General features: G+C 35.2%; 2 protein-coding genes across 3 annotated transcripts; one reads left to right on the plus strand and one right to left on the minus strand.

Moving 5' to 3' along the window:
- Positions 1-121: 121 nt before the first annotated feature.
- Positions 122-15,143, plus strand: Ube4A (Ubiquitination factor E4A). 2 transcript variants are annotated; one of them, XM_087346289.1, is made up of 9 exons: positions 122-521; positions 6,547-6,744; positions 7,569-7,866; positions 9,061-9,206; positions 10,008-10,241; positions 11,516-11,675; positions 12,054-12,216; positions 13,193-13,397; positions 13,997-15,143. In XM_087346289.1, the coding sequence occupies exons 1-9, from the start codon at positions 511-513 to the stop codon at positions 14,124-14,126; spliced, it is 1,545 nt and encodes a 514-aa protein (XP_087202415.1). In that variant the 5' UTR covers positions 122-510; the 3' UTR covers positions 14,127-15,143. The 2 variants fall into 2 exon arrangements, with proteins under 2 accessions (XP_087202415.1, XP_021934815.1); XM_022079123.2 differs by lacking the exon at positions 122-521 and adding an exon at positions 3,450-5,384.
- Rrp40 (exosome complex component Rrp40) lies at positions 918-2,990 on the minus strand. Its single transcript, XM_022079127.2, has one exon. The coding sequence runs from the start codon at positions 2,790-2,792 to the stop codon at positions 2,094-2,096; it is 699 nt and encodes a 232-aa protein (XP_021934819.2). The 5' UTR covers positions 2,793-2,990; the 3' UTR covers positions 918-2,093.
- Positions 15,144-15,508: the final 365 nt, after the last annotated feature.

Raw genomic sequence — 15,508 nt, forward strand, 5'->3', positions numbered from 1 at the left:
ATTCATCTCGCAATTTATTTGACAATTATATAATTTATATCTTAACTGCGTCATGTTTGTGTTTAATCAATATAATAATTATTATATTAGTGTTTTTAATTTGATGTCATTTTTAGTACAGAACAAGTTTATTTTCCCAGTAAACTGTCAGTCATTCCATCTACTTAATTCGTGAGGATACTGTGTGTCTCATTTCCAAAACAGTTATCTATAAATTGCAGATGTATCAATGTTGGAGGGTGAAAAACAAAGGCATGTCAAAAATTACACAATGCAGGCAGATTTTTTGTTGTTGAAAAGACATTTCTTTTACAGTTTGGGCACCCATAGAATAAGTTGAGGATACACTGTAGTGTCACCAAATTGCATGCGTCACAGCCATGAAAGGACTTTATCCCCCTTACCACACAGCCATAAGTCACCAGTAGTGATGATGGCTTGGTTATGCTGTGAGTTCTGAACTGTTCACTGGCAGGGGATCTACTGTGTGTTGGAACATTATATTTCACTATGACCTTGAGGTATGCAATTTGGTAGCAGCTACTATATAGTACAGTGCATTTACTGATAAACTGGAACACAACTGTGCCATCCCTGCTCCCAGCAGGAACTGCATAACTCAATGCTAAAATAGTTTTCTAATATAAGTACCACTCCATAGAAAGAATAACATCAGACTTACCTTTTATTAAGAGGTAATGAAAATGGTGTCCCTGTGACTGTTGCATGACAGTTTATCAGTAAATACACCATATAATGAAACAACAATGCTCACATTTTTTAAGCTTCACATCCAGGTTTTAAATTATAAAACATTTTATAAATGATAAGTTTGTGGTGCCACTGTCCATTTCCTGGTGGAATATTGGTTCATTATAATGCAGACAAGACACAAGACTCAATAGAATTATTACAAATTATACACTTACAAATTTATTTTCAACAAACTAATTATTCTAGAAAAGTTACATAAGTATCAGATCAAACAGTTTTTTAGTCTCTTATAAGATTCAGTTTCAAGACACATACAGCGCATCTGACAGACTCTAAACAATTTCTGGAAGATGAACTGAATTGAGGTGTATTAAAACTATGGATTTATGGTGCAGACCAGTTTGTTAAACCGCATTTACAAACTGGTTTAAAGTAACATTACATTTAAACTTAACATGTCTGGAAGTACTGGAGCGTAGAGACTGTATTCCACAATCAAGCCTTAGGATTATAGACACTGTCATCTGTAAATAGGCTGTCCTAGATGCAAGTCCTCTGTATACATAATAGTGCTGATATTCATCAGTCTATAATAAAACTGAATTAGTTTACTGCCATCTGTTCATATCTATTGTAAACTGTTTTATGTATAAGAACACTCCTGGAATTAAATACATAAAACTGAATACAAACAAGACAATGACAAACATTAAATGAACAAAGAGTAGAATTTCATTTTAACTACTTTGCAGCTACTTGGATAGGATCAACGTAGAATGAACCATCATTTTTCAATAAAATCATAAGTTATATTGGTATTGCTTTACAAAACAGTTACTATTTAACAATGCTTTAGAGTAGCTGCATTAGCACAGTGCAAACATTCTGTTTTTCATTGTTATACATATTTCTGTTTCCAATTCTCAGTTCAGTGACAAAACTTAGTTCCACTTAATTTCAGTTTAACTATTATTGATATTTGTTTTTGCTAATAAACTTAGTACACATTTTAAAAGAAGTTTGATCATAATATCACTGTAAATGCTTAAGACAAATAGACACCTACTGTATACTGTAGTCTGTTCATACACTGAGGAGCCACAACAGTTTAAGGATAGAAAAAATGAATAGTGAAGTCATATTTTGTTGTGACGCATATAAACAGAATAAAACCCTGAGATATTCTCTGCAATATATCTCACATGCCCATATGGTTTGTATATTTTTAACCTGTAAACTGCTTCCTAGTATAATGGTAACACATTACATAAATGCAGTATAATGAAGGTTTAGTAAGTCTTCTAACTACATTTACCAAGCACTAATGAAGCATTTATCAAATTGGTTCATAATACTTTTAATTAAACCTTATCTTACATTCATTTCAGAGCACTGATCGTATCATGACACATGGAAATGATTTCTTCATTTGTCAGAAGCTCTGCAGCTAATATTGCATTTCCAACAGCAATAGTTTCTTTTATAGTTTTAGCCCTTAGCCATATTTTACCATTCATTCCAACTGCAATATCATATGGTATTTTACTTCCTAATGTCTTCAGCAGCTGATAATCTGGATTTAATATTTTTCGTACCAAATTTAAGCTGCAAGTAAAAACAAAGCCATCCTGCTGAAGAACACCAAACTTCCCTTTCTTGCCTAAGGAATTGACACAAACTAATTCTGGTTCCATGTCTCTGCTTGCTACAAGTAACTTTGCAAAAACAATATCTCCGATTTGAATATCAGGTCTGTTACTTTTTGTTGCTCCTTCAAAAGCCAAATATGACAATGATGCTTGTTCGCTAGACCCAATGTCAACTTTGAATGTATCTCCTAGCCTATTTACTACAACACCCACAACAGTTTCTCCTTTTACAGGAACATACCTCTTCTGATAATTATCCACCCAGTATACATTAGGTGTTTTTACTCTAAGAACACCACTTTTTGATATCACAACTTGGTCCAAGTGACGTCGCAAACCTGGCCCAAGTATTATCTTGCTTCTGTCATTTGCATCAGGCACTTGAATTACTTCGCCGGGCAGAACAACATCGCCAATATTTACTTCCATAGTTAATAATACTGTTCGATACAGTTATTCCAAACTGACTTTCACTTCACCAAATCGGATGAAACCTTCTGAAAATGGTAAGTAGTAGAATAGTTCACAGTGTAATTATTTTTGTATATATCCTAACCTCACTGCAACCACAAAAACATTCCAAATAAGTTACTGTACATCTCTGTCCGTAAAACTAGCAGTGATACTAGTCACAAGTAAATACCAACGAAGGTACGGTTCAAAATGTACAATTCACATATTAAATTTCCCTGCTGCAATGACCTTGTCAGTCTACCTTCGTTTTGACTTAAATACGTCTATACGTAAGGGTCATTCGGCAAAAAAGTGAAAGGAAAACGTGTAAAATTCATATCAACAATGTGTAAATATGGACCGACAACAATGGTCAGCTTGCGTGCATTGCTATGTTACCTAAAAAACGTCATCTGTTTACTCGACATTGTTGTGTTACATTACTGCCGTCAACAATCCGCTTTCGTTATTGCGGAAAGAGCTGAGCTGTGAATCGGTTGTAGAAGAAGTGCGTCGTAGACTAGATAATTTTGTGCTAGTAAAAACGTTTTAGAATATCACAAATACTTATCTTATATAAGAATTGTTACATTACATTACGTCAGATTCTCCGGAACCGTGGTTCCACTGTCAACTTTTTCTACCATCACAGATAATATACGCTAAAGTGTGTTGTAAGCCCACATGAGGAAGTTGTGGCAAACGTAATTGCTTATTTGAACGTTTTATTTATTGGAAATTCATGCAAATACGTGATGTGGTGTACGAAGAGATGGTGCATAATTTATTTATACGAAAGTTACATTTTTGTGTAATGTCCGCAATTATTTGATAAATTTTGAGAAGTTTAGTGAATGTTCAAACAGTGGAAGAAGACTTGTTACTTAAATGAGTGTAAAATTTTGATGTAGAAGTTCATATGCTTCTGTAAAGAATGTCGGAAAACTTTGGAAGTAATCCGTTCTCAGCTCTCTTCCGGTCTGTGAATGAGGCTGAATCGTTCACTCAACAGCAACATCATTATTTATCTGGAGTTGAGAATGCAGTTGAAATTGTCAATTCTGTTGATGATGTGGAAAATTCCGCAATCTCTGTAAAAGCTAAGGAATGTTTGGAAGTGAATCAACTGGTAGAAGACATTTTTCACCTGACATTGGATAATAGTTCATGTACTAATACAAGTGGTAAAATAAATGAGCTGGTTTTCCTCGAAGAACTTGCTTTGGCTGTAGCACCTCAGAATTGGATTGATATTGAAACTCTTGAGCAGGCACTTTTTGAGCGGTTGTTACTAGAAGATCCAGAAAGCCATGTTATTGGCAGAAGTGTTAACAAAGAATTGTCACAAACTAATATGCATGCAACCCAGAAAGAAGTCATTCTGTATCTTTTTGAATGCCATAGAAGACTTCTCAGCATGAAAGCAGGAGTTCAGAATAACGGTTATAGCAAGATTATATCTCAGATGTTGAGTTTGCTGGTGAGAAATGCAGCCACGGCCCTAAAACAACCAGAATTGTTTGAATCACAACAGCTCAATTCCCAGATTCTGAAGCTAGTCAGTGACAACAGTATTTCAGAGTCTGACCTGGATGCATTCTTTGATGGTTTAGTTCAGCAGTTTGTGTTAGATGATGGTGAAAACAGTGCTGTGGACACACTTCTTGTTGCATTTTCCTCAACATTGGATACTGTTCATAGGGATGTAGCCCAAAGCAACCTTTTTACATTTAACCACTCATACTTCAGGTTGTTGCATATATTTTCTAGCAAAAGTCATTTAGGTTCAGTCCTTATAGTCCACAGTTCACCACGGGATTCCCATATAGGCTTGACATATGCAAACACCCTTTTAGGTACAATTTTATCTTTGTCTTGCCTGCCTAAAACACATGATGGACCTTATGAATTTTTTGAGAAGTCATCTTTGCAAGCAATTGGTGTTAAAGAAGGAAACATATGGGCTGCTACTAAAATAGTATCAGAGAATTTATATAAAATATTTTATTCTTTGTTGAAGTGTTCAAATGAAGTTCGACATCATACATTGTCTTGGCTTGCTGATTGTTTACAAGCAAATGCAGATCGAGGAAAGCTTTGGAATGACCATGATTTAAACCTAGGAGCATCACCATGTGTTTCTGATGGTTTTATGCTAAATCTTGGTGCTGTTCTTCTGCAGTTGTGCCAACCTTTTTGTTCTAACACTGCAGATCCCAAGTTATTGCGCATTGATCCCACATATTGTGCTGCCAAAGTTCTTGGTGATACTGAGATATGTTTAAAGGGTGTTCATATGAAGAAGTTGGCTTTAGAGACATGCCTCATACCAGCTCAAGAGGATACCTCTCGACCTTCATCAGAAACTTATGGCTTTGTAACTGAATGCTTTTACTTGACTCACAAAGCATTGGATTTAGGATTCAGGGTCACATTTAAGCACTTGATGAAATTAAATCATGAATTGGCTCGTATGCAGCGTGCCTTCATTGATGTTCGGAATCAAGCTGGGGCAAATTCGGAAGTGGCACAAACCATCAGTGAACATATGGAAGTGGACATGATAAGGTGATTATGTTGTGAGCTAAAGATTCAACTAAAATAGATGTTAAAGTGTCAGTATACAATTTTCCCATCGTGTCACACTATTTATGTACATCCCTGCCAATTTGCTGCCTTTGCAACTTTGCCACATTACTTGATTTTGGGATCCCAGTACCCATCCTGCCTTAGGCATGTGGCATAATAGGTTGGAAATGAGAGGAGTGTGCATTGGGGCAGGCAGAACAGTATCCTGATCAACAATTCCATCAGTGTGTTGATTATGTGATGAAATACTGCAACAAAAATTTCTCAGACATGGAATGGCAGTAATTTTACTCCCTTAAAAAAAACCTCAGCAGATATGGGATTGAGTTTATTTAAAAGGTTATTTAAATACCCCTTTCATTTTTGTAGGTTATGTAGTATCAAATAGAATGATGCTGGATGGGTGGATATAGATACATCCCATAGGTCCTAGAAATCAGGATTTAAAACAAGTCAGAGAACAGTATACCACATCCAAAAAATGCATTACAATGATGGAACATTTTCCAAAAGTAAAACATGCCATGGTAGACCATATCACACACACACAGTTATATCATTGACTGTTGCTTATCAATTATACATTGCATTCAAGGCAGCCAAAATTTTACCACTCCCAAAATAATATCAGTATTTCAAATAGGTAGTTTTTTGTAAGATTATATGCGGTTACATGTAAGTGGTAAATCAGAGTGTGGAAGGAAGTAGTTATGCCTTACATTAAGGTACTGTCACAGCATTTATGTGTAGGTCCTGAGGAAATCCATGGAAATTCTTATCAGAATAGCCAGCATGCAGATAGAGAACTCAAGCTGGGATTGCTTATGTACATAGTAGGAGTGTAACTCCCTTCCCCTCAACATTCTGTTGGGTAGATTTAAGAATAAAAGTAGCTTGAATTATTTTATATATAGATATTATTTGTAGTGGGTCCCTTGTCTGGACCCTTGAACATCTGGCATGCTATGTCCATCTAACATGAAGGAAAATGTCCTCTGTAACAGTAAAAATCTGAGTCATACACTATACTATGACATAGATGTAATTTGAAAAATGCTTTTGGATCTGCCATTGAATAAAATGAGCTCAGTAATAATATAGTATAATACAGGTTAACAATAATTTGTTATATTTCATACAGGTATTTTTCACTTCGTGCAGCACTGCTGGATCCTCAGTCTTTGAACCTGACTGCACAGCTTCTTGTTAGTACAGCAGTGTGGCTGGTGCAAGTTGCACTGGATGTGGACTCTGATCATTCTCCAAGAAAATCTTACGCTCCTACTCAGTTTAGGAAAGTTGAGTTTCCGTTGCCAGAAGAGGTACCAGCAACACTGAGGTAAAATCAGGTGGATGATTACAATGTACAAGAAAGGGCAAGTATAAGGTGTAACAGTACAAAATAGCAATTTGGTTGCATGATATTTCTTAAACTTGGCTTATTTGTAAACAGTACAGACCTTACTAAAACTGTGTGGACAGAATGTCCTGAAAGTAACCTGTGCAGAATCCATGGGCTATAGCTTCATTGATTTATGTGAGAGATGAGCGTATTTGTACAGTATAGTTTGTGCCATTTATTGTAGATGGCATCCAGAGGTACATTTTGTCATATATTTGATGAAAATTTTTTAACATCGAACTGTACCTTACGTATAAAATATGTATACAACAACAACAACAACAAAAACCACACACACACACACACACACCTCTTTACACTATGAAGGACACTAATGCCAAGCGCGTTTCGACCTCAAGAGATCATCCGTGGCAAAAAAACAAGTTAATTCTTTTAATGTAAATCAAAAGATTATGGTTTTTAGCAGAGCATAAAGGTAAGTTCTTTACAAAACCATATTTAGTAACACTTCACTGGATGTTGGTTGCACAGGAGTTAGTGTATTATATTGGGCACTTAGCTGTTAGTCCACTCTACCTTACATGCTGCCATTTATTGTGGTAGCTTGTTACAAAAATTATGAATGCAGTTAGTATTTTTATTTAAGAGAAAGTTATAGAATACGTAGTAAAAAATTTAATTTTTTGTAAGTTTTTATATAAAATGAGTGTAAGTTGGATCTGTTATAACCCAGGGAGGATCTTTCTGTGTGTGTGCATATATAAATATGTTTGTGTGTGTGTTTCTTTTCTTTGTTGCAGTTGTGTGCCAGAGTTCCTAATAGAGAATTTAGCCAGTTTCCTGAGTTTTGTCCGGCGTTTTAGCCCAAGAACTTTTGAAGAACAAGGTTATGCTCTTCTAAATCCAGTGCTTACTCAGATACTAGTGTTCATGGGTTCTCCACAGAGGATGCGAAATCCACATCTGCGGGCAAGCATGGCTGAATGCTTGGAATCCCTCCTCCCATTTCACAGTCAGGAACAGCCAGCATTGAATCCAAACCCTTTGGGCAAGTTTTGCAGAGAAAGTCTTTTCAAGGCACATCCACATAGGAAACAGGTGCAGTTTATAATAGATAATAAAATAATAATATACTAAATAATAAAAATGAATAAGTATATAATAAAACAATATTTAAATCAATGGAGGTAATAGAGGTTACAGTGTCCTGTGCCGTAGCCACGCAGTCTGAGGCATCATGCTTCGGACTGGCGATACGGAATGCGTGCTGGTTCGAGTCTCCGGGGAGAAGAAATTTTCTCATGAGCTTTCGACCGGTGTATGGGACCGGTGCCAACCCAGCATCGTGAGGAAATTGGGGAGCTACAATGAGTAGCGTAATCTGGTCAGGAAAGCTAGCAATGGTTGGGGGTTTTTCGTGCTGACCACACGTCACCCTATATCTGGTTGGATGGTTGTTCACCTCTGCTTAGGCATGTGAACGTGATGCCAGCGGTCAAGCTAGTCGGCTTTGGCTCTCTGGAGCTGTTACGCCACGGATTTAATTTAATAGAGGTTACAGTGGAAATATCTGATGCTTATTATTGTTAGGTTATTATCATATTATGTCCATATTTCATAATATTATGTACAGCAGACTGCACTTTCATCACATATTTGTTCCTGGTCATAAATTGGATTGTGATAAATAAAGTCTGCATGAGCCTTTGTTCAATTATTTTATTTATTTGTGGTTTATCTAACAACACTGTCAGTAGCTCGAATTACACAGAATCACGTGGTAGGAGGATTAATAAATAACGAACTGTAGAAAATATAGAAAGAAGTGGGCATGGCCTAACTTGTAATCATTTTGTAAATACTTTTAACAGGAAATCTGTAAATGAAGAGCACATTAACAGAACAATATTAGGCATGTTTACAACTATAAGTTGTGAAAATATACCTGTTGTCTTTGCCTTGTCTGTCTGTACATAATGGCTGAACATATGTTCATGAAATTTTATATTGGTGAGTTATTAAAATTTGTTGACATATTCCAGTTTTGGTTACAGCTGAACAGCAATAGTGGCACTTTACATGAAGACATGTATTATGCACACAGGACTGGAGAATCCCCAAGCTGCCATGGTTACTGTGATTACTTTTGTTACTATAGTTACCTGGTGAATCCCAAGCTAACCAGACAACTCTGACATCACTGGTACCGTTCTCAAAGGTATATAATTCTGGTTAACATACCAGAATACATACGTTGCTAACTTGTTAGATTGAATATATTTGTTATTTCAGATTGTTAAGAGCCTCCTGGATGTTTTTGTGGGGATTGAAATGACTGGACAGAGTGTAGCTTTTGCAGAGAAATTTAAATATCGTCGGCCGATGTATATTGCAATGGACTATTTATGGCAGATAGAAGAACATAGAGAATGTTTTCAGTAAGTATTATACAGCTTTGCTATTGTTTATGTGTACATGTTTCCTGAGATTTCATAATGCATTGAAAGTTAGGTCAAATATTGCCAGTAAAACTATTAAACTGTTCAGAAAGTACAAGGCTATTCATTTCCTGTGGGTTCTGCATCTTTCCAAAGTTGAGCCAGTCCCAGTTTGAATAGGTGTCCCTTAAGTAGCATTGTTCTGTTTATAATCCTGTCTCCTTATCTTGACTGATTCCTATTCAGTCTTAGTTTTTCTCTAGTTATTTCTTCTAGAATGAAATTCCACAGGTTCTGTCCAGATGTAGTGTTTTGTCCAAGGTTGAAACTGAGCATTTTCCCTGAACTATGTCCTTGTTCCAGTGCCTTCATTTGCTGTGGACCCGTCTGTTTACCAGATCAGTCCTCCATTGATGTAAGGCTGAAACCTATTTTCCCATTCACTTTAGTCAGGAAATCAGACCATGAATGATTTATTAAATACATACTTTGGTATCACTTCATGAGTCGTCATCTGTAAGATGGGGTCCTTCTTCATGTACCAAGAGATATTAGTATGCCCATATCATATGGATCTGGGGTTTTACTGTTCATTGAAATTGAATCTAGATTCCTGCCCACGCCTCATTCTTTGTCTTTACTTGGAGGGGAGTTTGAGGAATACACGATGTGTCTCCTTGTAGATAGGCTTATTTAAAAGTTTTATTACATCTTTATATTGGTACAATTCTTGTTTCTTTCATTGTTAACTGAATCTGACGGGTAATTAGAGAGAGAGATGTATTCTGCCTTAATCTGTAGAAACTTGGCAAGAGAAGCAGAGGCCAATATGGAAACAGTCACTCCGCCCCTGTTTCTACGGTTTGTCAACCTGCTGATGAATGATGCTGTATTTCTTCTGGATGAAGCCCTTTCCAACATGGCAGAATTGCGGCAGTTGCAGACTGCAAGGGAGGCAGGGGAATGGGAGCAACTTCCCATTCATGAGCGAGAATATAATGAAAGATACCTGGAACATATTGGCACAAATGCTAGGTTTGTATGTTTCTTTTACAGTGAAATCTGTTTCTGTTGGCTGCCTGTAGTTCCCATTGATATGTGGCCAGCTTACGCAGGTGGAAGACTTACAGAAAATATTGTTTATCTTTCCTATTTTTTTATGTGAAGTGAATACACATCTGTTTTAGTGTTTTTGAAGTATTTTGTTATGTTATTTAGACTACATACTTAATATTAACTAAGTGGATCTGAAGTGAATGTAAAGGAGGCATTTGTACTTATGAATTGTAATGAGGAGCAAGAAGTACAAAATAAAACATGGTAAATTGCATAAGACAATATATCATTTAGCGTTGCTAAAAATGTAGTGTGATATAAAACTGTCTGAAGTGAGAGTCATTGATTTTAGTCCTCATTTTTGTCATTATAGTAGCACCCTTGTGTGTTTCAATGTTATTGAATAATTATGGGCAAACTACTTGGCACAGGACTGACTGTTATGGACAACTCATAAAGATCATGGTGGAAGACTTGGCAACACCTTGCTGAAAACATTTATCTCAGGTTTCAGTTCTGGGTAGCAAAACAAGTCATGTAGTCAAGTCCTTAGATGTGTTTTTAATTACTAATGTAGTTATAAATTTCCTGGAATTATGGCATCACCCCCACACCAAGTTTTTTATTGATACCAGTAAAATTAAAAAATAACATCCATTAGTTTAGGTTGGTAAACAGAAGAGTACTTAATAAATTGTGCTACACATAGCAGAGCATGTTTTGTGCATTTTAGGTAGGCTAACATGTAACATGAAACTGAGTTTTGCATCAGCTAGCATGCAACAGAGGGAGAGATTTGTTACCCAGCAGCCCTGAGGATCAGAGCAGAGATTGTTCTTAAAACGTTGGCAGAAGATATGGTTTATTTACCGTTCAGCCACCTGACGCAGCTTGTAACCTGAGAATCTTTCATTAAGTACTGTACATTATTGATGCCTGGGTGTCATATAATAATTTACTAGGAGGTGTTTTATAAATTTGAATGCTCATAGGTTTTTAAAACTAATTATATTTTAAAAATCTGGTGTATGATACACAAGTATTTTGGGTATTATTTATAGTTTTTATGTTGAAATCTATATAAGACAGATTGCATCTCAAATAATTGGAAATATAAATTTTGTTGTTCGTACAAATTTTACTTATTAATTCTTTTTCCATAAGCTTGATAATCTTTTCCAGTATTTGTTTCTCTGGTTGTCTATTTTGGCTCCTGACTCATTTAGGTAAATGGGTATTATTTTGTTTTGCAGATTCGACAACATTTTAGGTCGTGAAACAATCCACACTTTGGAGTTTTTAACATCAAAAATAACATCAATATTCTCACATCCAACCATGGTGGATCGTATAGCCTCAATGCTCAACTATTTTCTCTTTCATTTAGTGGGCCCAAAGAAAAAGAATTTCAAGGTATGTGTACAGTTTCTTTTTAAATATTGAAAGTATAAGGTTGTAAGGTGAGTATAGCTGAGTTGGGGGATGGCAGCAAGGCATTTCATAAGATTACAAAAATAAATCTTAGTTAAATCATGTGAATATGGCAGTTGCTAAGTAATGCAAATCCAAGATGTGGGTTGACTTGCTGTGTGGACAATTTTTATGTTTACAAACTAAGTAATAAAGTTATTTCAGCCATTTATATTACAGAAATGCCACTCCTACACATTGCTCTTGAATATTAATTCTGTATTCTAATGTTTAATGTTTCTGATTTGAAATTAAATTTGTTATGTTAATGAAGGCAAATTATGCAATTCTCAAAGGCTACTTCTGGCTTTGGTATTGTAGGTCAAGGATCAGAAGGAATATGAGTTTAATCCTGCAAACATAGTAATGGATATATGCAAGATCTATGTTCATCTATATGAGAGTGATTCATTTAGCCAAGCAGTTTCTCAAGATGGACGTTCATACAGTCCTCACCTTTTTACATTAGCAGAAGATGTTCTTGGTAAGTTATAAGCCATCTTCAATTTAAACATGGAAAATGTTGCAGCATAGTGGTCATCTCACTTTTGTATTCAGGATGTCAAATATTCAAATCTCAGGCACAGGTTATTCCTGTCCTACCAGACAAATACCGGATTGCTTGAAATTAAAATAAGGTGGACCATTTCCTTCCATGTTCTTTGTAGGTCATCATGAAATAAAATGCATTTATTTTATTATTATTACAGTGCTTTCACTGATAAATTGGAATGCAGCTGTCACTGGGGCATCATGTTCCTACCAGGAGCCAGGAAGTTACAGTTACATTCCATCGTTGATTGCACTTATTTTGACAGTTTTAATACGCATATTTGCAAACTTGTCAAGTGCCTATTAAAAATCACTCTGTATATCCATACATGTTAACAAGTTGAGAATGGATACATTGATTTTTATTAGATTCGATATTTGAGAATTATATGAAAAACTGTAGTCATTACAATATTCATTTAATTTGAAAAATTGTAATGACAACTTAATAAAGAGCTGAATTACTTTTTCATGCTTACCTCAGTAAATACTAGGGAAATGTTGTATAAATGGAATTTATAGTTTGATAAGCATGAACAAAGTTATATAATATTTTTCTTTTATGAGTAATTTGAAGATGGTGAATGTTAGTATGTAATTCACTTACCAGCAAGATTTAGGAATATGCTTTTCTCTGAAAGGCTGACGAAGAGCATAGCTCATCAGTGCAATAAAAATATTACTTATCAGGTGCTTTGAATGTTTCCCTAGGAAGCTGAAAAATTAATGTAACACATATAGTGAACAACAATTTTTTTATTTGTCAGACATGAACTTTTTCTTACCAAAGACAAGTAGAGGAGTCATGGAATCAGTGATTATTTTTATAAGATAATACAGAAATAATAGGAACAGTTACACATATCTATGTTACCTTATTATGTACTTATGAGTTTATGTTCTGCCAGCTCGTATTGGTGGAGGAGCACTCATTGCTGATGTACAAGATGTGGCACTGAAAGTAGCGCAGATGGCATTGCAGAAACAAACAGAGGATGAAATTCTGACAGAGGCACCCGATGAATTTCTTGACCCTATTATGTCAACAATAATGTCAGACCCTGTAATTCTTCCTTCATCACACACTACAGTTGACCGTTCTACAATTGCCAGGTTAGCTACTTCATAGTTTTCATTTCTCATTTTAAACAAACATTTCTAGTAATAATGCTTTCAGTATAAGTAAAAGAAGGGATAACTTTGTCTTTACCTTTATAATTTAATATTATTGTCCCATCTGCATTAAGTCTGCAAAGTGTTCTCTGCCCTTGACATTTTCTTTATTGAGAAAGTATTTTATGAATTACTTTCTGATTTCCCTCATGCATGCAAAGTTAACAGATATTTGTGCCACATAAAATGATGATACCATCCAGAAACATGTGCTCAGCTGAATGTTGCACTCCAAATACTATTTCAAACCTTGGTAAGTTTTGGTTTCCTTCTTTCTTATATTCTTTAGAAATGTGATGCATGTTTTCCTGTTCTCTCAGGTATCATTTAATTGACGCATGGCAAAACTACTGTCACCTTAAATGCTGACCATAAATGACTGAAGCAATGCAGTGGAACATGCCTTGGCATGTTCGTCACAATTTTATTGCTGCAGAGTTCAATTGGTCTAAGATATGAATTCATTCTTGATCATTTTTAATCAGATCTTTTATATGTGAACTTCATAAGGTGACTTTATAATGACTTTTCTGTTGTAGGCATTTGCTTAGTGACCAAACAGACCCATTTAATCGCTCCCCACTCACAATGGATATGGTGAAACCAAATGATGAACTTAGGCTGCAGATTGAAGCATGGATCAAGGAAAGGAAGCAACAGCACCAGTAGCAATGTCTTATCATCTTATGTACAATATGTAGTGAAGTTCCCACCAGTTATTTGTTGGTGGTATTCATTTTCTTGTGGTTTCTTGTCCTTGGTGTCTTAATTTGTAAGATTGTTATTTTATAGCACTTTTTCCATCTACACAACAAACTTTAATTATATACTAATTATGTGTTAAATAGGGCCACTACATGTTTTGGTCTCTTATATGACCATTATCAAGTGGCATACAATATATGATAAAATTTTAACTCTATGACAGCGTTTTGAATTTAATATTTATTTAAATGTTAAAATGAATTGAATCCCATCATAAATTCTATGAGTAGTGCAACTAAGAGGACTGGGTTAATTGTAGTTATGTAATTCTGTGTTAATGACAAAAGGGACAAGTGGGTAATATATTGAGTAATAATAAATAGTGGTTTTTTGGGTTGATATCTTGAATGTCCAAAAACACAGCCCAAAGGTGTAGAGTGTGTTATCGGCTTGTCAGAAATGGGTGTTAAGAGATGGCTAGAGTGATAGGTTACCCATTTGTCTCTCGTGTATGATACTTGTATAAAATGGTGTGTTTGTGAAGGAATGATAAAGTGATCGAGATGTACAGCTACTGAAATTGTGGCAGAGATGTCATTAAGTTATGTAACTCTCCTTTGATGTATAGTTAAGTAGAAAAGGTACTGTGTTGATGTAGCTGGGACGAGAGCCAGAGAGGAACTATAGCAAGATGCCTAGATTGTTATTGTATTTATATTCTTGTTGATGTTTGAGTTTAAACAAACTTCCATTGATATACATCATGAGCTGACAGTGTTGTTAAATAAATCACAAACAAGTAAATTGAAATTGTCTTTATTCAACATTCTGCTTTCAAATAATTCCATTTAAATAACTCTTGATAAATATCAGAGTAAATATATGATTATAGTATGTTTAGCATAGTGTATGTTATGGTTATTTCCTTTCTTAAATGTAATACACAATTAATACTGTATTAAAAAGTTGTAGTAAAATGAATTTATTTTCTTTATTGTTTATATCCATACTGCATTGTGCAGAACATGGTTCATAAAATTGTTTCCACAAAATTGTTAGCATTTGTTGCTGTGGTAAATGCAGTAAAATATTGGGAAACAAGAGGTGGTGTTCTGGTAATCTGTTCCTGTAAAATTCATTAGCACATTATTTTTGGCAAGTAATCTTATGCTCATCAAGAATTCATCGATGAACAACTGTGTCTGTAAGTTGCATAAAATATTCATCCAAGCCTTCAATTTATGCACTGTTTTAAAATTACAGTGGATCCTTTTAAAAATGTTGTAGGAAGTAAGCACCTGTAAAACATCAGTCATTTCCTACCAGACTACAAGGTGCAACATCCC

The sequence above is a fragment of the Zootermopsis nevadensis genome, unplaced genomic scaffold (genome assembly GCF_977971745.1).
Source record: "Zootermopsis nevadensis isolate Lab colony 2312 unplaced genomic scaffold, Znev_1.0 Znev_ptg000010l, whole genome shotgun sequence".
Classification (NCBI taxonomy): Eukaryota; Metazoa; Arthropoda; class Insecta; order Blattodea; family Termopsidae; genus Zootermopsis; species Zootermopsis nevadensis.

Bases quoted from the DNA above. Each gene is read 5' to 3' on its own strand.
- Rrp40 (XM_022079127.2), bottom strand. From the start codon at position 2,792: ATGGAAGTAAATATTGGCGATGTTGTTCTGCCCGGCGAAGTAATTCAA.
- Ube4A (XM_022079123.2), top strand. From the start codon at position 3,751: ATGTCGGAAAACTTTGGAAGTAATCCGTTCTCAGCTCTCTTCCGGTCT. The intron at 7,867-9,060 runs GTGCAGTTTATA...TTGTTATTTCAG, and splicing joins CACATCCACATAGGAAACAG to ATTGTTAAGAGCCTCCTGGA. The intron at 10,242-11,515 runs GTTTGTATGTTT...TTTGTTTTGCAG, and splicing joins CATATTGGCACAAATGCTAG to ATTCGACAACATTTTAGGTC.